This window comes from Scardinius erythrophthalmus (assembly GCF_964197995.2).
Source record: "Scardinius erythrophthalmus genome assembly, chromosome: 2".
NCBI lineage: Eukaryota > Metazoa > Chordata > Actinopteri > Cypriniformes > Leuciscidae > Scardinius > Scardinius erythrophthalmus.
Window position 1 is genome coordinate 49,411,803 of NC_138222.1, and position 27,835 is coordinate 49,439,637.

A 27,835-nucleotide genomic window follows, 5' to 3' on the forward strand; every position below is an offset into this window, starting at 1 on the left:
TGTCTTTGTGGTATGATTTTATACCAGCTTTATGACACAATTCACGCAATATAATGGCAGATATTGATGAAATGAAAGTAGCACTTACAAAATTGTTATTTATCTCAAAATGGACAATTATCAACTGCCCTATCATTACTAACAGTAGGGGTGGGCAATATGAGAAATTTTTTCACAATAACGATATATCACAATATAGTTATTATGCGTTATTTGATCTCATTTCTGTTATTAAGAATAATAAAAATGAAGCAGATTACAAACAATAGGACAAAAACAATATAACAACAAAAATATCATTTAAATTTAAGTTTTTCAGGTACAATAGGTTTATTTACCATGTAGTAAGAATTAGTACAGTTGTTAGTAAAATATTGCAGTCTTCACTGTATGAATAAAATATAAATGTATTCTTATTAAAGCTAAAAAAACAAAATTCGGGTAAGAGTTGTTGTTTTATTGTTTGATTCACATTAATGAAACAGAGTAACAGTGGCTGCTGTCACTTTAAGACCAAACGCACAGATCCATTATACTGATACACATCTGGTTTACACCCAACTGTTAACTTTTTGATTGCAACATTTTGACATAATTGTGTGTGTGTGTATTCGACCATTCAAGTGAAATAAGACATGAAAGAGAACTGAATTTGCGATTGAATGCTGAGACAGCATGAGAGTCTGAGTTCAGCCTGAGAGACTGCTTATTATGCTTAATAACACTTTTTAACATAGAGCACATCTCAAATTCATGATCGCCTTCTGACAGAGGCAGCTTACTTTGGCAGTGTGCCAGTCAAGGAGCACCGCACAGAGTTCCTTTTCGGGATATATTGTGCTTATAACTCTTTTTAATATCAAGCACCTCCCGCTCTTTATATTCTCATTTGTGCATTTAATCACTCAATATTGTGTCAATATTGCTATATATTTTTATATATGTGGTTAATTTTAATAAGAGTATAGTTGTAACTCTGTAAGACTAAATTACATTTTACCCTTTAAAAATGAGCTTGTTACATTTTTACGGATGTTACTGTTTGTGTGGTGCTACCAAATCAGGTGCTAGTATCATTGGTCTTAAATGTTAGTCTGGAACCCTAAATGAATAAGGTTTGTCCCCAGCTGTGTCTACAATATCAAATCTGGCCCCCTTTAAACCGTTTGGACACCCCTAATATTTTATACAGCAAATATTTTTTTTATATTATTTATTTATTTATTTATTGCCCTTGTTTATATAACCACTTTACAGGACTGGCATAGAAATGGGTCAGTCAGGTCTTGTGACTATGTGCTAGTGATAGTATCATCTTCCAAAATCCTCAGACAAGACTTGTTCTGTAATCTTATCCATGTCACGGTATTGCTTTTGATGTCATGATTGGTCTGGTGGCCATTTTCCTTCTCTGTGTCTGTCTCACTTTCCTTCTCCTGTGTCTTAAGGCAGACTTGCTTGTTTGCATTTCAGTTTGGCCCTTTAATTGGAAAATAAGGTACAAGAGGCCTTTCTAAAAACACATTATGCCCTTTCAAGTTTTTAATAATATATATTTTGCATCATTGCACAGTTGAGCTATTATGACATTGAGACATTTATATGTTAATACCCATGGGATTAATACCCATTTTCTCTTTTCCAGATGCAGCAGCTGTTTTATGAAAATTACGAGCCAAACAAGAAGGGCTACATCCGTGATCTCCACAACAGCAAGATCCACCGGGCCATAACCCTTCACCCCAACAAGAATCCTCCATACCAGTATCGCCTGCACAGCTACATATTGAGCCGAAAGATCGCTGAGCTGCGCCACCGCACCATCCAGCTTCACCGCGAGATTGTGCAGATGAGCCGCTACAGCAACACTGAGGTGCACAAGGAAGACCTCCAATTGGGCATTCCTCCTTCGTTCATGCGCTTTCATCCCCACCAACGTGAGGAGGTGCTAGAATGGGAGTTCCTCACGGGCAAGTACATTTTCTCGTCCTCGGACGGACAGCCTCCACGTCGAGGCATTGACTCCTCACAGAAGATGGCGCTTGACGACATCATCATGCAGGTAATGGAGATGATTAACGCCAATGCCAAGACGCGAGGTAGAGTCATCGACTTCAAAGAGATCCAGTATGGATACCGAAGGGTTAACCCCATGTACGGGGCAGAGTACGTACTGGATTTGCTGCTGCTGTACAAGAAGCACAAGGGGAAGACCATGACGGTGCCCGTGAGGAGGCACGCTTATCTTCAGCAGACCTTCAGCAAAATTCAGTTCCTGGAAGATGAGGAGATGGATGCCCGAGTGCTGGCTGCTAGGATCAACCAGGACTCAGACTCACTGTCCTTCTTGTCCAACTCTCTCAAGATGCTTGTCCCTTTCAAGCTGAGCGGCCCAGGCGTCGAACAGCACGAACCCAAAGAGAAGAAGATCAACATCCTTGTGCCGCTGGCGGGACGCTACGAAATCTTTGTGCGCTTCATGGCCAACTTTGAGAAGATCTGCCTTATTCCCAACCAGAACGTCAAGTTGCTGATTCTTCTTTTCAGCACGGACAACAACACGGAGCGCATTAAGCAGATCGAGCTCATGAGAGAGTATCACATGAAGTATCCAAAAGCCGATATGGAGATCAAGCCGGTTTCTGGCCCTTTCTCCCGTGCTCTGGCCCTGGAGGTCGGCTCGGCCCACTTTACCAATGATTCCTTACTCTTCTACTGTGACGTGGACTTACTGTTTACTCCCGACTTCTTGACCAGATGTCGTGGGAACACCATACTTGGGGAGCAGACGTACTTTCCCATCATCTTTAGCCAGTACGACCCAAAGGTTGTCTACGCGGGCAAGGTGCCCAGCGACAACCACTATGTGTTCACATCCAAAACGGGCTTGTGGAGACACTACGGTTTTGGGATCGTCTGTGTCTACAAAGGAGACCTGGTCAAAGCAGGTGGCTTTGACGTCTCAATCCAAGGTTGGGGACTGGAGGACGTGGACCTCTTTAACAAATTCGTCCAGTCCGGGATCAAGCTGTTCCGCAGCACGGACACTGGCATCGTGCACGTCCACCACCCCGTGGTTTGCGACCCCAACCTAGATCCCAAGCAGTACAAAATGTGCCTGGGCTCCAAAGCATCCTCGCACGGCTCCACGCAGCAACTTGCCGAGCTGTGGTTGGAGAAGAACAACCACGGCTTCCAAAAGATCTCAAACTCTAATAACGAATCAATGAGGACAGAATAGACCCTGCAAGCGCACACCCATCTGTCTTCCTCTTTATGGTGTTTTTTAACTACCTTATTTATTTTTTACAGAAAAGACTTCTGTGGATATATTTTGAAATAACTTGTTTTGTAAACTGTACAGGAGCAGGAAGACACCTTCAGACTCAATCTTTTTTTTTAGCAGCATTACCGATTGTTAAAATAAGGAACACTGACGTAAGAGGAGCAACAACGAGAGATCTATTTTACGAATTTAATACTGAGCATTATATTTATGGCACCTCACGGACAGACTGCTGTGTACCTCACCAGAAAATGTGTCGCTATGGAGTTGGAGGAGTTTGGTCATGAACATGTGGTGTCTTGCGAATGGTAAATGTTTATTTGTGAATGTTTACAGAGAGCTTTGAACAAGTGATTGATACTTGGGAAAGGTGATCTATAAAATAACAATCTTAATTGTGACAATTAAGGGCCATTGATCAAAAGTTTCATTTTTTTTTTTTTTTTTTAGTTTATTTGTCTGGGGGGGATCCATAATAACACTGTTTTGTTTCCATTGATTTTGATTTATTTTATTGACTTCTGTGAATGAAACTGCTGGATGTAGATCTTTCCAATTCATTCCCACTGTCTAATTTATTGAACGTTCAGTCTCGTAAGATATCGGACTGAGGTTGTGTACATTAGAGATTGTATAACCGTCTGTCATGGATAGTGTTTTCGTTCCTGTACGTTTTCCTCTCCCTATCTCGAATTACTTTGATTACCAAAGACTTTTTTTGCACATTTGCTGTAGATGATAATTGTTTCGAGCGTGCTTGTGTATGTGTGTTTGCGTGTATGTGTCTGTCCGAACACAAGGAGGTGGAGCAGGAAAAACACATGAATTGTACTATAGGATGCAGGTACCAATGACCAGATTTCTATTCTGCACAGCTCTATGAAAGTATGTCGACAACAAGCCACTTAACAAAAATGATGAAAACTATTTTCTCATTTAATTAGATCCGAGTTTGTTTGCTCCTGTTCGTTATTTAATTTTTTTTATACAGTTGCATACAGGCCATTCCCTTGTGATCGAGCCATGCACTCCACAGGGAAATCGGCCTAAACCGCCGCCTCGCCTTCTGATGTGAGGACCAATCTCCCACAGTAGTCGTTTCTATTTTTTTCTTCTTCTTTGGGGAGTTTTCATACTTCAGTTCTCTGTTAGCCCCCATACAACTGGGACAAATGTTTTATATTTAATAAAATGTTTATCAAAATTGTGTTGATTACGTTTTGATTTCTCAACCAAAATGAACCGTGCCTTCAGGTTTTAGCCCAATTTATTTGCCTTTTAAAGCTGTTTATTAGAGCTTCCGAATGCAGTGAAACAACTTTTAAAGGAATGTTGCAGATTCAAAACCAGTTGAGATCTACCAGCAGCATCTGTGGTGTGCTGTCGATAACCCCAAAACAAACAGATGCACAATGGATGTCTATGTGGCAAGAAAATCAGGAAGGTTTCAACGTGCTTGTATTTTTGAATTATATCTGAATCATCCTTTTTGCAGAGAAACGACTCTTCAAGGACTATGAACATTTAATGTATTTAGCAGATCCTTTTATCCAAAGCGACAAGGACAAAAATGTTGTATTTTGTATAAGTGTATTTTTCTCCATATAAACAGTCCCTTACTGATATCATTTCCAATATCTTTCAAAACATGTCAGGTTTACTGGCTTTATACAGGGTTTCCGCGGGGCATTAAAAAGCATTAAAAGTCATTAAATGGATTTTGCGATAATTAAGGCCTTAAATGGCATTAAAAAGCATTAAATTGTAATCCTACAGGCATTACATTTTTTTATGGTTTTGAAGAAAATGTTATATTATCAATTTATTTGAATAGTCTGCATGATTAATATTTTTTATTTGCTGTCGTCGCAAAATAGGTACGTTAGTGTGATTAAAAACACGCGGAAACAGTTTGGTGATTGCCTCCGGCCGGAGCAAAGTTGCGGAGGTGGCGCGAGTAATTTTGGACAGCAGGAACAACAGGAATAAAACTAGACCAGAAAACTGGGAAAGTGCATGGAAGCCAAACAATTTAGAACATGGTTGGTGGTCAAAATAAAGAAGGATTTTGCAGCGTTTGTAAAAAGGTATTTAAATCGGGTAGCTACAATGGGAATCAATGGCGTAAAATCTCATATGACAGCCACAGGTCGACGGTAAAAGGCAGACAGCAATTAACTATGTGTAGTAACGTTCCCTCATCAGCTCGACATCCGCTGTTGAAGCTCACTTTGCGTTTTTTTACGCGTTAACACATGATTATTTTTGTCCAGTTTAACGTGTTAAAATATTTAACGCAAACGCAGCATTCGTTAATTTTTGTCATCCCTTGGGTAGCGTTACATTATATGATCCCGCTCTTATTCATGTAAATGCTTTTAAACGCGCTGCCTGCGAATGTCCTGTCTATGTAACACACACACACACACACACACACACACACACAGAGAGAGCGAGAAAGACGCGCGCCAGATCGTGCGCACAGACTGCGCACCAGAAAACGGTCCTCTTTCGCAACACACAATTTTGCCATAATGTCTGTTTGGTGAGTATCCTCATAAAATAAGAGCAGTCTTAAATTAGTGAAATAAAGTCTTTAATGAACGCAAAGAGGCGCGTGTTAGATCCGTGTTTCTGTCAGCAGCTGCTCTTAAAGGGACAGCGGCCAATAAAGCTTTCTGTCAGTAAAGTTAATCACAGAACAAAGGCACCAGAGAAAATTACTCACTGGCACTGCTATTGACTAAAGAACTCTTGTAGCTTTAATAAGCATTAGTCTATATTTAATCTATAATTTATGCTGTGCAGACTGTTTGATAATGTATGTTAGACAGGAAGGCCAAAGGTAAATATGACATTTATTATAGTTTTATGTGAGGATTGTTTGTTAAGTTCACTTAAATTAAAAGTTGTCGTATTTTTTTTTAAGCCTAATGTGAAGCTTTTAATTACACTGTAATGTTGGATGGCTATAATTAATGTTTAAAATTAGGGGGGAGAAATCATTTTTATCCAGATATCAATAGCTGTATTAGTATCAGTGAAACTGGCCTTGTCTCTACATTCATTTGTAGATTAACTGTGAAATGATTACATTATAAAATATATAAACCTAAACAAATGTAAGTGTTTTAATTGCGTAAAGAATGTGTGATTAATCAAGTTAATATATATGGGTCATATATATATATATATATAAGTCATGGGTTGTGTATGGCATTAAAAATTAAAAAATGGCATTAAAAAGGCATTAAATTTAAATTGAAGATCCCTGCAGAAACCCTGTTATATCATCATGACAGGAAAGAACAATTGAATTTGTTGATAAAACAGTGTTTTCAATAGCTTAAAGTGGCCATATTATGCCCTTTTCAAACTCTTGATTTTGGTTTTGGGGTCTACTAGAATAGGTTTTCATGCTTGAATGTTTTACAATTTTACATTGTCCCATTCGGTCTGTAATGCTCGGTTTAGTTCCAATCTCTATGAAGCTCCTTCTTCTGAAAAGCGTTGGCTGACCCAGTTGTGATGTGATTGCTCAACCACTTTGATCATGTTTTAGAAATGTCAAGCCCCTTACCATACCACGAGATTCAGCACATGCCTTGGGTGGGAATTATTTAAATGAGGAATATTGTGACAAGTACGTTCCCAGAAGAAAACTCAAGACAACAATTGAGGCGTTTCAGGGAGTTCAGAAACAGTGCTTACTGATATAGAGAATAACTGCCTTTGGAATTACTTTGTGTTTTGGAACATTGCAGACATTTTCATGCTCAAACAGCAGCAACTATAAGAAAATGACTGAAGTAGGCTATTTAATAATTTACCAGAGTAAAATTACATGAATATATATATATATATATATATATATACACACATATATATTAGGGCTGCCAATCGATTAAAAAATTTTATCGCGAGTAATCGCATGATTTTCATGAGTTAACTCTCGATTAATTGAATTTTTTTTATTTGTTCTAAATGTACCTTAAATTAATACTTTTCAAGTTTGTAATACTCCAATCAACATGGGCATGGATAAATTCCGGTAGATTCTCAGAAACTAAATAAGGTTTGGGTGCTTTTTTGAAGGAAACAAATCGCTAAAGGGGTCTGCAATGTCACTAAGTTGGCAACACTGTGTATGTCCATTTCTCCAACTAGGGGTTGGGCCACGGGTCAAACAGAAAATAGACGCTGCGTTAATCGCGCGTTAAAAAAATTAGTGCCGTTAATATGATTTTGCGTTAACGCGTTATTAACGCGCTAACTTTGACAGCACTAATATATATATATTTAAAAGTAACTTGCCAAGTTGTGACCTGGTAGAGTTCAGAAAAGAGGAATGGATGGTGGCCGGCAAACATTCCAGGTAATTAAATAAGGCCCCAAAACTGCAGTGGGCAATTGCCTGAATTGATTTAAACGCCTGAATTGATTTACCTTTTCTGCTGTTGACCGTTACTCAATTTAAAACAAATAATATACCTTCTTTTTCTCCATGCCACAAAATCAATGCTTTCAAGTTCAAGTTCACTTTATTTATATAGCACATTTACAACAGCCACAAGGCTGACCAAAGTGCTTTACAGAACAACCAGATAAATAATAAGAAAATAATACCTGCATAACAACACATAAAACACAAATGAAAGCAGCAAAAGTAGCAAAACAGTATCAGACTCAAATATAAAATAGTCAAACAAGTGGCAAAGCAGTATCAGACTCAAATATAGAATGGAAAAACAGGAGTGGCAAAACATATCAGACTCAAATATAAAATAGTAAAACCAACCTAAGAATAGAGATCAGTATGCTAAAGAAAACAGGTAGGTTTTTAACAGAGACTTGACAGACAGGGTAAGGGCCGTTCTAATCTCTAGAGGCCGGGCGTTCCAGAGTCGTGGCCCTGCCACCGCAAATGCGCGATCCCCTCTACGACTGAGTCTAATGCGAGGGACTACCAGCAGAGCCTAGGCTTCAGGGCGGAGTGTAAGGATGGAAGTTCAGAGAGATAGGCAGGAGCTAAGTTATGTAGAGATTTAAAAGCAATGAGTAGAATTTTTAAATCTATTCTCTGTCGAACTGGCAGCCAGTGTAGAGATTTGAGAATCAGAGAGATGTGGTCATATTTGCGACACTTATGAATAAGTCTGGCCGCAGCATTTTGGACTAACTGCAGACGAGCAATTTGAGAACTTGAAATACCGCAATATAATGAATTGCAGAAATCTAGTCGAGACGTTATAAATACATGAACAGTCATTTCCAGAGTTTTCGGAGTGAGAAAGCCTTTGATTTGAGACAATAGACGAAGTTGGTAGAAACTGGAACTGATTACAGATGTACGTTAGTCAAATTTTAAAGGCTGGTCAACAAGAACACCTAAGTTCCGCACTCCTGGGGATCTAAAAGCCGATAGACTCTCATTCCACAAGCACACTACCGCTCACTGGAAATGTTCTCTTTTTCTGACCATTCTCTGTAAACCCTAGAGATGGTTGTGCATGAAAATCCCAGTCAATTAAATCACATTTCTTCTGCGTTTTGATCTTCAGTTTGAACGACAGCAGATCATCTTGACCATGTCTAAATACCTAAATGTACTGAGTTACTGCCATGTGATTGGCTGATTAGATATTTGCGTTAAAAAAATGTTTGCGTCATGCATCATGGTAAAATCAAGGGGTTTGTTTTAAAACCTTGTGAGCTCTCTATGTAGTCTGCATTTTAATGTATCGTGGTTGCTCATATACAAAAACCTTTTCCCATTGCAAAATGGTTAATGGAAAAAAAAAAATCAGTCCAAGATGGCAGATGAACCGAGAGGAATGTTGATTATAAATATGATAAATATTTTAATACTCACTTTAACTTATTTCATTGGTAAGTTAGTGACTTTGAACTCTGTAACTTGGAACTGTTTGGTCTTTATTTTGAGGACCAAAATGGTCTCTTACTGTATGTCGTTTTCAGTTCAGGTTTATGGAGAGCCTCAGTAGTTTAGCAAGAAGCTCACTAGGTTTTGGAACAGAGCCCATTCTCAGATGTTCCTATCTGAGAGTGGATTCTAATATAATTTGTGGTTTTCCTTCTTTTCTTTTTTTTTCTGATGAAGTTTGAGTCACAGCACTTTTTCAGTCCTGTGCGATTGTGCACCTTTTATGGCCGACTGTGATTCAGCAGATATTCCAGTGAGCTGCCTGTGTTTTGTTTGACCCACTGATCCTGATATTCCTCCTCCAGTTGCCCGTTTCACACATGAGGAATGTTATTTTAAAGGTGTGTGTTTGTGGAATGAGCAGGTTTAGTGGTTTTGCTTGAGAAACTGAGTGGAGTTCTTGTCTGCACTTGAATATCTGTGGGTTTTCAAACCAAGTAATCCATGCTCATTTAAATACATTTATTTTCTTTCTCAACATTTGGCTAAAACCAACACAGTAATACCATATTGAGGATAAAATGTCTTTTGTCATTTATAAGGTTAACAAAGTGCTGATTACTGATATTAAAAATCAGTGCTGTTATGACTTGTTTTAATAAAGAAATAAGCCCTCTGAGAAGCCATGCATTACAGTGATTTTATCATGATGCATGACGCAAAATTGTTACTTTTTTTTTTTACGCAAATATCTAATCAGCCAATCACATGGCAGCAACTCAATACATTTAGGCATTTAGACATGGTCAAGATGATCTGCTGTCGTTCAATCTGAACATCAAAACGAATAAATGTGATTTAAGTGACTTTGAAAGTGGCATGGTTGTCAGTGCCAGACAGGCTGGTCTACTGGGATTTTCATGCACAACCATCTCTAGGGTTTACAGAGAATGGTCAGAAAAAGAGAACATTTCCAGTGAGCGGTAGTTCTGTGGGTGAAAATGCGTTGCTGATGCCAGAGGTCAGAGGAGAATGCCAGACCGTTTCGAGCTGATAGAAAGGCAACAGTAACTCAAATAACCACTTTTTACAACCGAGGTCTGCAGAAGATCATCTCTGAAAGCACAACTCGTCAAACCTTGAAGCAGATGAACTACAGCAGCAGATCACCACACCTGATGCCACTCCTGTTAGATAAGAACAGGGAACTAAGGATACATATTTGCATGAGCTCACCAGAATTGGACAATAGAAGTTAATGAGACCTGCTGCGACATTCAGATGGTAAGGTCAGAATTTTCTGTGTGCGAGTGATGAGCCAATCAGAATCGAGTATTCAGACAGACCGTGGTATGCATGTATGTTATACACCCTTAATATGAAATGTTTGGTTACATTTTTTATAACAACCACAGTGGTTTTGTCTTATTAACAACCATTCATCTTCAATCACAGCCCATCAAACCTCCTGTAAAAGAGTCTCATGATAGTCTTTCTAGGCTGCTGTTTAAAGAGCTGATAAGCTTTAGATTTCATGGAACAAACTCCTGCTTTGTAAATAAGTTTGTGTTTTGCATAGTAGTCGATGCGTTTATTGATATGATGGAAACAAACATGCCAGGACTAAAACTGAATGCCTTCTTTGTTAGGATGCCATCTCCAACAGGCCTTTAATGAAGCATTTTCTTTGCATGAACATGAATTTGCAATATTATGCTGTTCATATTCTGGTCCTGAAGGGTAGATTTGCTTACCAGTGTGAAACGGGATGATCTGGTTTAATGTGCTTTAGATCTGATCTCACAAGCCAAAGGATCTGAAACCATATTAATAATCGTGGCTGAATCTTGTTAAGTCTCGGCTGAACAGCATGCAATTGGTTTTAATGTGAAACAGTGCTGTGTCATCACCTGGCTTTCAAAAAGACCAAATATTAACCAGCTATGATTTTTTCCTGGCATGTTGCTGCCAGTCTTTGGCAAGACTGTCTGGCTTGACTTACCGTACAGATTTCTGCTGTGAGGAGGATGTGTTTAGAAGAACAACTTAACGGCTAAATTACTAGTTTCTAAAGTCCTTTACTGACACAACTGGTTCTGATCTGTATCAAACAAAGACTTTTATTTCTTTGGTGCTTTTTGAAGATGATGTGGCCAAATAGTTAAACATCCTAGAAAGATTCAGTGAAAACTGACAAATGGTCCTCACACAAAACTATCATGTTTTCATGATCTTAAAAATAAAAGTTTTAAAATGTTTTTTGTTGCAGTTACAGAAGAACCATTTTTGGTTCCCCAAAGAACCTTTCATTTTTTTCTTACTGCGGAGAACATTTTGAGGATTAGAAAGATTCCGTGGATTTTAAAGGAACCATAAAGACGAGTGTTCATAAAATTTGAGAATCCTTAGATAGACTGTGTTATATGTTAAATTGAAAAACCTTTAGTTAGTAATAGTATTAGTAATAGTTGGTGCTCATTCACAGGCTTTCAGTTCAACATGACGATAAAATCTGCTCATTCACAGATCATCTTTCAAGTTCAAACATGACCTAAAGTAGCCTACTGATAACAGTACGCTGTTAACTCTGTAATTATTAGTTCATCTATTTCCACAACTTTCCCCCATTCAGTTTGGCTGTTTGCAAACATAAGACACTGGTTATTATCACATTGAGAGGATAATGATCCAGCACGAACGAGGCATTCACGTGACTCTTGCTTTCGACTCACGTTCCTCCCTCACATTTAAGTGTGGGTATCTGCAGGTTGGAGTAATTGGCGTGCTAAAAGGCAGTGGATATTCCGAAAGGTCTTTACAATTGGTCGTGAAAGCTGCCTGTTAGGATGTGGGGTAGTTTCTGTTGTGTACCCTTTGGCTCGCACCTACCTTTCAGAACACCCATTACTTTGACCTGCAGCTGTCCCTGTCTCCTGCATCTCTCTGATGTTTTCTATTGGCAACGTTTAGAAATATTTGGGGTTTTTTGGAATGGAATCCCATTTCCACCACATAAAAAAAAAAAAATACATGCTTTGTTTAATCTTAATTATGACATAAGTCAAAATTAGGTTTAGACCTATATCAATTAAATCATAATTTTGACAAAAAGTTTAGATTTTGGCATAAAAAGTCATAATTATGGCATAGATACATTTAGGCTATATAAAAGTCGCAATTATGACAACTATGAGAAAAGTAATAAAAAAAAAATCTAAATTCTGAAGTCATTATTATGACTTTCTATGCCACAATTATGACAGAAAGTCATAATTTCATACAGTAGGCTACTTATCAATTTCGACTTAGTATAATTGACTTTAATTCATAATTTCAAGTTCTCAAAATGTTGACTTTTTAATGTCATTGATTTTAAGTCATAATTTGGTTTTAGTATGCCATTATTTCTATTCATATCTTCGACTTTTCATATCATATTTGACAAGCCAAAATTTTGACTTTTCATCATTAAAAATCTATTTTTATAATCATTTTTATTTTATTTTTTCAATAGGAAGAGACTTGTTTAAGAGAAAACTCTCTCTCCTGTTTTCCGCGTCAGGCTGTTGTGTTGAAGTGCTGGTTCATGAAGCTCTGTCGTCAGGTCACTGCAGCGCTAGAAGCCCAAACATCTGTTGACTGCGGTGTTTCGTAACAGTGTTCCCGAGCGCTGCATATGTGGCCCAGCTGAAAGCGATATGCTGCAGCTCACACCAGAGCACAGCCGTCTCTTGTTCAGCAATGAATAAGTAATAAGAGCTGCTTCTCTGTGTTTGGCCCAAACCTCGGCTGTTTCCATTAACTCGGCCATTAAAGTTCCCGTCATGTATTTGTGTGACATCTGCAGGATTGTTCGATGGCAGAATGGATGGTTCCTTTCACGCACTGAAGCGGTGAACACGGGGGAATCTCTCCATCTCTCTTCCTCCTCGTCGAACTGGCTTTCATTAAGTGTTGTGCCGTTGTTCCACAGACCCGAGATAATATCAGTTTGGGCGACATGATGTCGGGATGTGGACAGATGCACAACTCTCACTGCCTAGACTAAAATCACCACGAAATCAATATTTAAATATTTTTTCCATCAGTTGGTTTGAGGTGTTTGTGCTGATACTGTGTTTGGTGTTCATCAAACGTGGCGCTGTGCATTTTGGCCAAACATCTCCACTTTGGTCTCGTCTGTCCAAAGGACATTGTTCCAGAAGTCTTGTGGTTTGTTCAGATGCAACTTTGCAAACCTAAGCCATTCTGCTGTGTTCTTTTTAGAGAGAAGAGGCTTTCAACCCTTCCAAACAAGCCATGCTTGTTCAGTTTTTTCTAATTGTACTGTCATGAACTTTAATATTGAACATGCTAACTGAGGCCTGTAGAGTCTGAGATGTAGCGCTTGGGTGTTTTGCAGTTTCTCTGAGCACTGCACAGTCTGACCTTGGGGTGAATTTGCTGGGACGTCCACTCCTGGGAAGATTGGCAACTGTCTCGAATGTTTTCCACTTGTGAATAATCTTCCTCACTGTAGAATGATAGACTTCTTCCTCACTGTAGAATGATAGACTTCAACTTGTTTGGAAATAACCTTGTAACCCTTCCTAGATTGACGGGCAGCAACAACTGCTTCTCTAAGATCACTGCTGATGTCTTTCCTCCTTGCCATTGTGCTAGCACACCCCTTAAGGCTCCAGACCAGCAAACTGCTTCTCGAAGCTTCTCGAAACACAAATCCATATCTTCTCACCCAATTCCCCAAACTTATTATTTTCAGGTCAAAATGAAGCTCTCCACTCAAAACCATTCAATCTAGCTGAAAAAACAGATTTTCCCCTTAGACTTGACACACAAGCCCTAAAAAACACTACAATAGTCTTACGCACTGATAAAATAAATAATAAGTTATTGGTGATAAGTGATAAGTTATTGCTTGTGGATTCATTTTGGCCAAGTTTTTGTTAAATAAACCATTACACTGTTTAATATGGCATGTGGTGTTGGTCATCTGAGGTTGTATTTACCTAACTTTTAAGACCAAGGACCAGATAAAACCATAGAATTCAAAAGGGTGTACTTTCTTTTTCACATGACTGTCCCGGTGGAGGGTGGGGCTGTATATCCTCCACAACTGACTGCAGGCATTCCAACGATCCAATCAAATCCTGAGGACTAAATCTAACCCCGCCCCAGGTGTTTTCTCCTTCCAGAAGTGGTTTAATCTGATATTTCTCGGAATAGAGCCTTTGAAGTTTGTGTCTACAAGAAAACTACAAGTTAAATAAAGTTTGTGTTGAGTTTGGTGCGACGTAGCTTGAAAGCCTGATGGGTTACTGTCATAAAGTCTATAACATATTCAACAGCTATAGGAAAAGTACATCTGATCAGCATAAATCTGAATACATTTACAGGTATGCACATTTGGCCCATTACCCATCAGCAGCATCTCACAATTTTGTCTTCATAAAATATGGGGGGAAGAAGTTACATTTCTAACTATATTCTAAACTGCATTCATAACTGCATGTTCATGATTTATAATGAGGCATTTACAAACTTTTTTTTTTTCAAAGCAGTGTTTTCTCTCATTTGGGTGTGCAGAAGGTTTGTTTTGTATTTCACAGTTTTTTTTTCTGATTAATGCTGCGAAAATTCCTTGTAATTGTTTTATGTTTTGTCAAAGTGAAGTTCTGGTGAAATCTGGTGTGTAATCTCACAGAACAGATAAGTCACGCCTCTTTTTCATGACCTGATCAGATGTTGAATTCAAAGTTTTTCAACTAAAATAACTAAAAAGCAAACTGAGTAAGAATGAGGTTATTCCAAACTACATGACCGTACTTATACATGCATACACCTCACTTTATCATGCTCTGCTTTCAAAGACAACATCTGAAAAGCAACACACTGACAAGACAAGCATGAACACATTCTGATGCCGGTTTTGGGGAGGGTGATTAGCATCCATGGGACAGCCTGCCCGCGTGCCAGCCAAACTTCCCCCACATTATACCAGTGAACAACACGGCCGTTGTTTCTGGCCAGGGAAATGCAAAGATGTTCTTTATTTTATGTGGCTTAAAGCTCCTGTGAATCAGCACTTTTGAGTCTCTCTGTGTGAAACAGTTCCTGTTCATTCTCAATGCAAATCCTTACGCCAAATTAAAGGGATAACTTCTCCCAGAATTAAAATCCTGTCATTTATACTTGCCCTCATTCTAAACCTTTATGATGTTTCGAGGCTTGACGTCTTACAGGTTTTTAACATTGTAAATAACGGGTAAACGGTTCCTTTAAAATTGGTAAATGTGCATACATTCAAAACAATCACCAAAAATGATATTATATACAAATGATTTAAAAATAAAATGTCCTCAGAGGAAATAGGATTTTTTTTAAATCAGTGTATTCAAGATAATGAGCAACCAGGTGAAAACACACTGAATACATATATTTTTTTATTTTGTTTATTCTATATACTATTTGTTTTACTTAATCATGACTTTATTATTATTATAATATAAAATATATAATTATTATATTTTATTATATTATTTTTATATAATTATTACATTATAATAAAATATATAATGATTATGTGAATATAAAATAAAAAATAATCACAAAGAAATAATGTTGTGGAAATATAGAACGTTTTATCACCATATTTGTGATGATGAACACTTTACAAAGAACATTATCCAGATGAAAAAGCACTGAGTACATATATTTTACATTATACTGTACATTATAAAGGCTAAATGCAAAATATATAAAAAAGAATGTTGTGTGTGTGTATATATGTATGTATATATATATATATATATATATATATATGTAAAGATTTCATCACTATTTATGATAATTAGCAAACACACAATATTATTAAGAATAAAACACTTTATATATGATTTACTTATACATTATATGTGATTACTTGTATATTTGAATATATAAATGAACAATATATATTTAAAAAATCTGAAGAAAATACTGTGGAATTCATCATGAGCAAACCCTCTACAAATAATATTATCCAGCTAAAAACATGTTAACACTAGTTATCTGCAGTCTTCATCTGTACAGAATGGTCCCGAAAACTGGTTTAAAAGCTTATCAGTCATGGTAATGTGAAACACACTGTTGTAATTCCTCAGATATCTGTGTTTAATGGATTCTTGGTAGGAGTCTGTCTGCGGGGGACATGCTGAGGAAACAGAGCAGATAAAGGCTTGATTGTTTGCGTGTGTGGTGGAAGCTCAAGCTGTGGTTTCTGAAGTTCCTCAGAGGACATGTGAGCTTGTGCAATGGTCTGCTTGTGTGTGTCATTGTTTGAGGTGGTGTGTGCCAATAAAACACCAGGGAAAACAGCTTTGCCATGTAACTGATTCAATTCAAATTCAGCAATTGAACTTGATTTTCCAAGTCGTTCTCAGTGAAATTCTGGTGCACAGTGAAGTCTGGCTCTCGTCTACACTCTTAGAAATAAAGGTTCCTTATTGGTTTCTATGGTTCCATGAATAACCTTTAAAGGGTTTGTTCACCCAAAAATTAGCCCATGATTTACTCACCCTCAAGCATCCTAGGTGTATATGACTTTCTTCTTTCAGCCAAACACAATCGGAGTTTTATAATGGGAGTGAATGGGAGCTTTATAATGGGAGTGAATAGAGTCTGAGTTTTTGAAGCTCAAAAGAAATATCCATATTTATTATAACTTAAAATAATGGCTTCTGTACGCAAGTCTAGTTCCGGCCGTAGAATGACCTCTGACACGACACGACATATTGACGAACGCGGAAGCGCAGAGGATAGAGGAAAACAAAACACCGGTCATGAATTAGAAGCATAAAAAAATGTTGGAAGAGCTCTATTTGTTTCAACCTTGAGAGGATTCACTCACACCAAAGCTTACGAAACTCCTACATCCTAAATCATACGTCGGGTGAGAGGTCACTCTTCCGCTGGAACTCGACTTACGGTCGTTACCGGAAGTCAGTGATTCTAGTTTATAAAGTTGTAAATATGGATATTTTTCAAACAAAAACGCACCGTTTCACTTCAAAAGGCCTGTATTAACCCCCGTATGGATTTTATGATGGATGGATGGATGCGCTTTTTGGAGCTTTAAAAACTCTATTCACTCCCATAAATAAAGCTGGGAGCCAGGATATTTTCTAATATAACTCTGTGTTTGGCTTACAGAAGAAAGTCATATACACCTAGGATGGCTTGAGGGTAAGTAAATTATGGGATCATTTTTGGGTGGACGAATCCTTTAACATCCATGGAACCTTTCCGTTATTTAGATTTGTATAGAGCTGGTAAGTCCCGCCCCTTCCGTAAAACCCCGCTGGACCTCAAAGTTGAAAAACCGTCAATGCAAGTGAATGGGAGAAAATAATTATTTTCTGGTCCCGTTTGAATTGTGCCATGAATTGAACATATGTTGTCTGTGAATTTTTTATATAACTTTTCATGTTACGAGTTTGACAGTATATGGTATGATTCTTCGGCTAGCAGTTGTGGAAAAGACATAACGAGAAAGACTACATGTCGCCTATGCAGGGGTGCCGCCAGAAATTCTAGGCCCTATGGAAACCAAAATTTCTGGGCCCCCTACATTTTTTACAGATACAATTTAACCCAATAAACATGCCCTGTATACTTTAAAAAAGATACTTAGCACATTGCGTAGTTAAAATGTCTAAAGATTAGTACAAAGCCTACAAAAACAAGAAAAAAAAATGTATTTATACAAATTTGACTTATAAGTCAAACACACACGTAAAAACCATACTATTTCTATTGGCCTACTTAGTTTTCATAATATAAAATATTAAAATATCTATTTTGTAAACTCCTTATAGCCAATGGTTACAACAGACACATGTTTTATTCGTTTTTTTATATAATTTTTTTCTGGGGCATTTTATTCATATTAAGAACGTCAAGTTTGACATAATCGATCGTAGCAGCAGCACTGTCACTTCACAGAACACACGACACACACGGCAAACTGATTTTGTGATTTTTGAAGCGTATAGATTACTTTTTGTTTTGTAAAGTTATCATCATGTGGCGAACACAGTAGATAAGACGTGTTGAGAGGCTTCAATCTTCGTGAAGTTTCGCGCTCAGGCTCACCTTGTTCGGCTGAAGGTCCTTGCACACTGAATCCGAAATTTTCGCATGCGTTTTTTCGTATCCGTCATTCTGTGGCTCTAAAATGTCAAAATACCATTCAAACCCTTGTTACGGATGCGAAAAACGCAGTTGTTTTTTTTGACGGACGAAAGTTTCGGAGGCAGTGTGCAAGTGTGATTGACCTAACGTGAGGTTGTATTTATTTTTTAACGTGCTAAAATATCGGACGCGAATTTCGCACGAGGGGAGAAGGAGGACGTGTGTGTGTGCAGCAGCCGCTGAATCTGTGTAGCTATTTTTTACAGTCTATGGTGTAGAGACATGATAACCCAGAGATGTTATTATTGTTGGATGTAAATCATAATTCAGTAATTATTTTACTAAGCTAGCTAGATAATAGCAGGTCATGTAGCAACAAAAATAAGTAACTCTGAAAGTTTTGGAATACAGGAATAGGGCAAGATACCTTTCTTTTTGAAAAACTGTGTGACATACTGTCGACTTCGGCGTTCTCTGTCTTCTCTTTCCTTTCCTTTTTTGATGCCCTAACTTTTGATGTGACATGCCTGCGTGTGTCAATGTCTGCGCTGCATCATAGCAAGTGCAAGAGACGTTACACTAGCGATCGTAGCTCGGACAGAGCAGGTGGAATGAACCATTGTAAGGGGGAGGGGTGTGACTGAAACAGTAAATACATTATTTGTTTTTTAAATATTAAATCTATGGTCAAAACGGACAAAATACACATTTAGTGCATGAGGGGCCCTAGCACATTTAATGTATGTATAAAAAAGAGAAAAGAAATAAGAAAAGAAAAAGGGGGTCTGCTCTTCTGGGCCCTAAATCAGCCTGGGCCCTTAGAATCGTCCTAACCTTCCACCCCTTTACGGCGCCCTTGCGCCTATGTGACGTCACCCCATAAAGTTGACTTACCCGTGGTTTTCGCCAACCTCAACGATTTTGTCCTCTCCCTGAAAGAAGGCGATGAAGTGCACCAAAGACACAGCCATGTTTAGCGGGATCCGTGAGCTAGTGTCCGTGTGCGAGTGGTGTTGACGTTTCAAACGCGTCTAAAGCAGCGAAGAGTTGTAGTCCACAAAGTGCTCTCACACAAAGTCTAACCGTATCAAATTTCTACCCGCTAAATTCTAGCATTCTTTACACGAAAAGTTATATAAAAAATTCACAGACAACATATGTTCACATTCATGGCAAAATTCAAACGGGACCAGAAAATAATTATTTTCTCCCATTCACTTGCATTGACGATTTTTCAACCTAGAGGTCCAGTGGGGTTTTACGGAAGGGGCGGGACTTACCAGCTCTATAATGTTTTTCACAATAAGATTCACTGAAAGTTCACAAAAAATGGTGGTTCTATAGCATCACTGGGAAAAAAACACTTTTGAAATCTTTATTTTTAAGAGTAATTAAATGTTTCTAGATGCACCAAAGCGGCTGAAACTTTTTTTCCCCTTCAGGACCGACTCCCACCTGGTCTCCATTACTGCCCTGTTCAGATCCTCCACCCCCTCTCCACACGTCCCGATCCCTGCAGGCCTCTGGTAATGCTCCACAGCGAGGAAAACCTCTGCGTTGCAATTATACGACAGAAAAGAGCAGTGGAAAACACGCTGAGTGAAGGGAATGGTAATGAGTTTTCCGGCAGGTCAGTGGGATAGAGGGACTCCAGCCGTCACAACCGGCTTTTGATGCTCATGGATCAGACGCTAGAATACTAAGAAATGTCGTTCAATATTAGTCACAAATGATGGGGATATTAGCTGTGGTAGCTGGAAGGTGATTTGAACAGGAATTATTCATAATTAGTTTTCAGTTTAAGTCTTGATACTTTAAAAGGCTTTTTGCAATTAAAGGCAAATGAACTCAAAATAAATACTTGAGCTGTGTCTATCAAAAATGAAATGGCTCATAAATGTAGCTCATTTTTAGAATTTTTGTTTGTTTGTTTAACTTATTCACTGATAATCATCCTCTCTACCATACAACTCTCAATTTTGGTAACACTTGACAATAAGGTTTCATTTGTTAACTTTAGCATTTATTAATCTCAACTACTGTTATTATATTATTACAATCAAAAATCTTATCTGTTGTCATAAGTTATAGACCTGAGCTAACATGAACCAATAAACATTGCATTTTTATTAACTAAAACAAAGATGAATTAATCTTGAATTAGCTTATTGTAAAGTTATCCTTTTTTTTTTGTTAATAGTCGCAGCCTAAAGTTATAACAGCTGACTGTGAGACCAGTGATGCCATCATTTGTCATGACCAACTGTGACACAAAGTTTCTTTGAACTTTCTATTCATCAAAGAATCCAAAACTGAGTCTTGATACTTTATAAGGCTTTTTGCACTCAAATGAACTCAACATGGACCCAGTTTACTCTCTAAACATTTGTTCCTGGTTGTACTGTGGACAAATAATCAATGCACATTCTTCCAAAGAAAAGAAAATGTCTTTGTAAACTCCATTCTGGTATATAACACCTACAAATCAAAGTCTAAAGTCCTGGCCACATTTGTCTTTCCTAATTGAATATATAATGTTTCAACTGGAAATGCGTCACATTACTAAAGTAAAATGTTTCACACTTTTGAAAGCAGGATAGATTTTTTTAACCATAAACTATAAGGCCCAGTTACAAAATTGATGTGCCAAACAATGTTACAACGTTAAAGCTCCAATATGTAACAAATTTGTAATAAAATTTCCAAAAATAACTTGCACAGTGTGATATATTTCCTCCAGTTGTGTACTTACAATATCTCAAAAGTCTCCAAAGATTTTTTATTTCAGAGAAATTCCGATTTTAAATAACTGTCCGTCCCGGAAAAGAAATGTCGCCTCTCAGTGACGCAATGTCCGCTCTATCCTTTTTTTCTAATATCACATGGTCAAATGTGGAAGTGGTGGTTATAGCGTTATAGGTATAGATAGACTGTATGGTTATAGCTGTTATGGATCACGATTACTCTTTGGCGAGTATTGAAGTGCCAACAAAACGAAAGCGTCCATATTCGGATACACGCAGACTGTGTGACAAACGGAGGAATAAAACCCGGATAAATATCGGCCAGGCGTTTTCGAGATGGAGAGAGCTGCGCGACAATCTTGGACTTGATAGAGACTCTGCTCTCGCGAGTGTACTGATAGACAGGTAAGCAAATCAATGTTTTTTTATTGTAAGTAACGTAATAGTTACAGTAAAGATGATTTTAATTGATATAAATTAATGACAAATAGCTGTAAGTTGTAACAGGATAATACAGCATAACATTTCACGTTCCTTGCAGTTCATTAATTATGATGACATAAAATAATACGATCAGACATACAGGTAATACAAAAACTAATAAATGACCTCATCCGTGATCATGATTCATTAATTCCATTTAGATACATCGCTAGATGGTGAAAACGCATTAAAAACGACATCTCCCATCGTCACCTCCGTCACTGCGCCCTCTTGTGGTAAAAAAATATTACATATTGGAGCTTTAATGTCTCATTAAATAATCATGAGCTTTTAACAATCACAGAAACTTACACTACCGCTCAAAAATAAGAAATTAATACTTATAAGGATGCATTAAACTGATCAAAAGTGATAGTAAAAGACATTTATAATGTTGCTAAATATTTTCAAATAAAAGCTGTTCTTTTACACTTCCTGTTCATCAAAGAATCCAGCAAAAATGTATCACAGTTTCCACAAAAATATTAAGCAGCACAATTGTTTTCAACATTGATAAGAAATATAAAGAATGACTTCAGAAGGATCACGTGACACTGAAGCCTGGAGTAATAATGCTGAAAAAACAGTTATTTTAAATGTAAATAATTATAGTTCATAATATTACTGTTTTTACTGTATTTTTGATCAAAGAAAATTTAAGACAAATTAACAAGATTTAAGACAACCAGTGTGGATTTGTGTGGGTAAATGGACACAGATGGGCTTGCTATTAACAAAGGTCACACGCTGCACTTGTCCAATCAATGTTATTATCAAATGATGCAAATAAGTGTTCCGACGGTAGAGCATTAATAGACCTCGTGCTAAATGTAGATAAAAAAATAAAAACGTCTTGTCACAAACCTGGTTTGAAAGGTCAGAGACTCTGAGTCATATACTGTGTGTAGCCCATGACATAAAAAAAAAGTTTTAGTGAAATTATAAATATTGTTTTAAAGTTTTTAAAATAACTGCGTTATCTGCAGCTTGTATATCTTTAGTGAGAAAGAACAACACGGACGAAGCGGAACGGGCTTAAATGAAGTGTTTGGGTCTAGATAAAAATATTCGAGGATGTAGCGTCAAATCATCATTACTGTAAATGACCCTTAGAGCTTATGCTCTGACACTCTGCTCACTTTAAAGTGTAGAAACGGTAAAACTGTGCTCCAGTTGTTATTTTGTCTCACGGTCCGGTTGTTACCAAGCCAGGGTCTGGAACTGTCATAGATCATACAAAACTAATTTCCATCATGCAAAAGGAAACAGCTGAGCCCGGCGCGCCAAAGAGGAACATTCATCCAGCTTGAAATTTCTAGGCCACCTTGTCCAGTGTTGAGTAAACCTCTGGCTCACGGCTTGTTTACAAAGAATCAGGCACCATATGCAGGGAATGTCGCTCTCGAATGGATATTGCTGTGCCCCAGTAAAATATTTATGTGTCAATTGGAGACTACTGTATACTGACCAGAGAATAATTTTCATGGATAATATTTAAGGCCCTGATATTCTTCAAGTGATATCGAAGAACAATGTGACGTCATTTCGAACAAAATCAGGCTTCATTGAAGTTTTGGGGAGATCGAAACAGCTTCCGGGAAAGTTCTGCTTTCCGGCTGGTAAACACCTTTGTATACCATTGGTCCGTGGCGATTCATCCAAGTCGTGTGTTTTCCATCAGCTGTTTAGCATCAGAACTAGCGGCGTCAGCTTTGTGAATTAATCACTTTTTGATCTAATTGGTCAAAGAGGTTTGCAAAAAGTTTTGAAATTGTTTAGAATTCAGCTTGATTCAATCGGACGACTCGCTCATGCACTGAATCCTTAGCAGCGGTTTTTCACACCGAAATACAGAGAAGCTGAATAGTAAAGGCCCACCATCCACACAATGACCTGTAATATTTGTTACTGACGTATATGGACATTCATTTGACACACTCATCTCTGACCGATAACAGAATACTTTCTGATTAGAACTTGAAATATGCATTTTATGTGAAGCTTTTTTTTTTTCTTTTTTTTTTTTTAAATCAAAGCTAAACTACGTTTGACTTTTCAACAAAAAATCTATTGACTCGAGACTTTTTTTTTTTTGTTCTTGAGCTTTAGCCATCAAAAATGAAATGCATCATAAAACTAGTCTACGGAGCCCCTCAAGGGACATGGCACATGGTGAAGGAAAAATTATGAGATGGGAGGATAACAATAAATGTTTCTTGAGCAGCAGATCAGCAAATTATAATGATTTCGGAAGGATCATGTGACACTGAAGACTGGAGTAATGATGATGAATTAGAAAACGGTTCATAAAATTTCACAATATAACTTAAATAATAAAGTAAAAAATGTAAATAATAAAATAATGTAACTATATTTGTAATGTAAACATAATAAAACAGCAGTTTTCATGCATCAGGCCTAATAACACCAGAAAGCTGCAGAGATTTGGTTGAACTCAAGTGAGAATATCACAAGAGCGATGTTAGGTGGACGCAGGATGAAACGCTCAGTTCTGTCAGTGTGCTGTAATTGCAGTAATTTCAGTTTCTGAAGTATCTCCAGGTGTGTGAGAGTCCTGTCTGTCATCATCATCATCATCATCATAGCAGCAGCAGCAGCAGGAACATAGTGAATGAATCTGAATCTAGGAGCTCTGTGTGGACTTGTTCTGCTGAACTTCTGTGGGGCAAATTTCTAAAAACGTCATAAAAAATAAACTGACGTCATCACCACGCATTGTGTCAGTGCGGTTACAATTATACAACCATTCCATAAATCCAACATGTTTGTATAAGTTTCCTTTACCACTGTAATCTCACATGAACAAACACATACTGCTAATAAAGTGTGTGAGAGTCAGATCTTGCCAATGTGAGGATGTGTCATAAACGTGTTGCTTGTAAAGACCTCAGAGCTGTTTTACTATGAGTCATTTCCAGTGAAGTTTATGTTGTAATGTAACGCCAGCAGGCAGAAGCAACTGTAACTTCACAATCTGAGGCAGCACTACAAGCTAGTGCACATTCAAACACCGTCTCATCTTTGTAAAGGCTTGAAAACATGTTTATCTACATCATTTTAAAGCTAATATCCTCTAAATGAAATGATTCTTAAAAATAAAGTTTTTTTTATTGGCATCAGTTGTTCGGTGAAGAACCTTCCCATTCTATAAAAGAGAGAAAAAAAGGTTATTTTAAGAAGTGTTCACTGAAAGGTTCCTTGGTTCTTCTACACTGTGAAACCCCCTTTTTGGAACCTTTACTTTTAAAGTGCCCCTATTACGCTTTTTCAAATATGACCATTAATGCAGTATGTAATATAGCTGTTTATGAATGTAAAAGGTCTTCTAGCCTATGGTCTTCATTGGCTGCCTGTGAACAACGTCTACTTTGACCCGCCCTCAAACACTGTAGTTGAAGCTGAGACCCGGAAGAGTTTGGTTTGTGTTGACGACATTTTCAGCGCTGAAAATCCACTCTGCATGCACTTTCAAAGGATGAGGACTCGCTGTAAAAACTGATACGAAAAAAAAAAAAACATTGTTACGGTTCATATCACTGTGTGTATACAAGCGCAGAGGAAGCCTCTGGAGCTGAAATTCAGATCTTCATTTCCCACCCACACTGTAGACCAATCACAACAGACTGGGCCATCTGACCAATCAGAGCAGAGTAGGCTCACGGAAAGGAGGGGTTTAGAGAGACTGAATCCACAAATTAACCGTTTTCAGAGTCTTTGAGAAATAAAGTTATGTGTAATGTATATTATGAGATTTTTTTTTTTTTTTTGATGAATATAAATATATTGTAGGAGACCTCAAAAACAATTAGGAACTTTTGAAAAACCATAATGGGTTTACACTTTAAGAGTGTAATGCAAAGTTGTTGCATTACAGTAATAGCAACACACACCTATGAACCTTTATATAAAACACAACTCATAATTTTAAATGCAAATGTTTGTAGAATCTCAAAGCAGCACTAATGCATCAGTCACACACAGTCTGTTTCATATAAAATGCAGTTGATTTATTTATTATGTTCTGGTCAGCATATTTACAGTTTAGTGACAACTTTTTACACATGCAGCATGGGATTTAAACATTCTGCAATAAATAACATTCATTCTATAGAGATGAAATACTCATATTATTTACAATAACAAAATTTCAACATGCTGGTGTTCTCAACAGATGAAACAGATCAAAACCTCACTGAGTTCCTCATAAATCCCAGATTGCCACCACTGGCTGTGTTCGGAAAAGCATTCTAGCATACTACTTCTGCAGTGTATATAGTATAGTATGTGTACAATACTGAGTGGAACACAATACAGTGTTCTACTTGAACTTCCATTTCCAGTGTGACGTTTTAACATCACCATGTCTCATTATTTGATTAGACTGATGTCACTCACTGAATTTAACATGCAAAGCGATGAGGTCATGTGACAAACGTCACATACTACTGCTCTAAGTACTCAGTATGCTAGTATTCCACTCCGCACATAACCGCTGAGATTCAGAGTAAACATATAAAGTGCAACAGGTGGGTTGCGGAAGTAAAAATCCCATTCCTTTTTCAACTAATTTTTAACGCCAACTTCGCTCACCTACTGTGAGTTACTAGACTACTTCACTTCCGAAACCAAGGTAGCCAAAAAAGTGGACGGGCACTGTTGCACTCTATTACGACCTCAGTGAGTGGGTGGGGTTTCAGAGGTCTGTCAGTTCATTGGATGTTATTGCGGGTCTCTTCTGAGACAGCATGTCCTTCATCCAAAGGCACATCTAGTTTGCTGGTTAACTTGAGAAAAAGTTGATCAAATTTGATAGCCAGCATCACTCGCTCACACGCACGCACGCACACCTCATGAATGCAAGAAGAACACCCTCGTTTAGTTTGGAACCCCTTAGTTTACCCTTATACTTTAATTCTGATGCATTCTGGGTACATTAATGTAAATGTACTTGTATATCAGTGTGCTTCCAAACGCTCAGGGCTGAATGTATATGTTGATGCATTTAGTGTGGCATTCAATCTGTTTGTCTTATATAATGTGTATGTGGCCGAGTCCTGCAGGAATACATTTCCTAAAGCAACAGTCCATGTGTGTGTATATCTGTGTGTATGTGAGTCCCGCACCCACGACACACCTGTATTGGGGTGTGTGTGCCGTTATTGGCCGCACACTATGTCGATTCTCCATCACACACGCCCGTGCACGTTTACACAGCTACCTCCTTTTCCTCAGACTGCTTTCCAAGCGCCCGAGCTCCTCGTATCCCTGGTAGAAGAGCTCCAGTTCGCGGCCTCCCCAGCTCCGCCAGACAGCCAGGCACCAGTCCATGTTTTCTTTACGGAAGCCGCACACAACGGTGTCCTTTGCGACGAGCGCCGCCTCCACGAGAGTCCTAAGAGACAGACAGACAGAGAGTGAGACCAGAGGCGAGCAAGCGCTTTCGTGCAAACGCTGAAAATAAACCAAGCATGGACTCTTCGCAGAAGTATCAGCGGGTCTGTTCTTGGAACGTCTCATAGAGGAGCAGTTACAGGCCCTGAAAGCGTCGCTTGTTTGATTAATGTGTGTTTACGCAGAGAGCTGACGGGAGTCAGACAGGGACAGAGACTAGTTTATGATAAACATTTCACAACAACGCTAACTTAAACTAAAGTTCTCCCTGAAGACCTACAGAACACACTAATAAATGATGGTTTAGCTGGGAGGATGATTCTTATTGTTGGATTTTATTTATTTATTTTATTTTAATTTTATTTATTTTATTTTATTTATTATTTTATTTTATTTATTTATTTATTTTTTACTTTTTTTTTTTTTTTTTTTTACTTTTACTAGTAGCCATTCACAGTTTCTTCAGAAAATGTAAAAATCTATGTGCGATTATTATGACTAATTGAATTATATATGCAACATCAATGTGTTTTATCATTCTGGCTGCTTTTCAATACTGTAATTGATGATTTCCTTGTCTTCTCATCCCTCCGTCCTTCAGCCTGTGACCTGGAAAACGATCAAACTCTGCCATGAAGGATGTATCAATTTTCTAATTGAGCCGGGAGGAACAAAGAGAAGGGAGGCTTCCAGAGGAGATACACAGGTGCATCCTATGCACAAATCTATATAGTCAAAAACACCTGACATAAGCATTCATGCTTATGCTTTACCTGTGCAATTGAAATAAACCATGTATTTAGAAATGAAAATAAACACAAAAAAGATCTGATGTGCTGCTAATCAATATTTGTA

The 27,835-nt window shown here is 37.8% G+C and overlaps 3 protein-coding genes across 3 annotated transcripts in view; 1 reads left to right on the forward strand and 2 right to left on the reverse strand.

Moving 5' to 3' along the window:
• Positions 1 to 4,493, forward strand: part of chsy1 (chondroitin sulfate synthase 1) — a 63,888-nt gene extending 59,395 nt beyond the window's left edge. The window contains exon 3 of the mRNA XM_081359913.1: positions 1,646 to 4,493. Coding sequence (XP_081216039.1) covers positions 1,646 to 3,241 — 1,596 coding nt within the window. The 3' untranslated portion in view covers positions 3,242 to 4,493. The remainder of the gene's footprint in view (positions 1 to 1,645) is intronic.
• LOC308687382 (uncharacterized protein) overlaps positions 1 to 27,835 on the reverse strand; it is a 439,906-nt gene that overhangs the window by 3,090 nt on the left and 408,981 nt on the right. The gene's annotated exons all lie outside the window — the stretch shown is intronic.
• The window catches only part of lrrk1 (leucine-rich repeat kinase 1), a 102,562-nt gene continuing 100,089 nt past the window's right edge, over positions 25,363 to 27,835 (reverse strand). Inside the window, exon 34 of the mRNA XM_081393904.1 lies at positions 25,363 to 26,981. Within this exon, the coding sequence (XP_081250030.1) occupies positions 26,804 to 26,981 (178 nt within the window). The 3' untranslated portion in view covers positions 25,363 to 26,803. The remainder of the gene's footprint in view (positions 26,982 to 27,835) is intronic.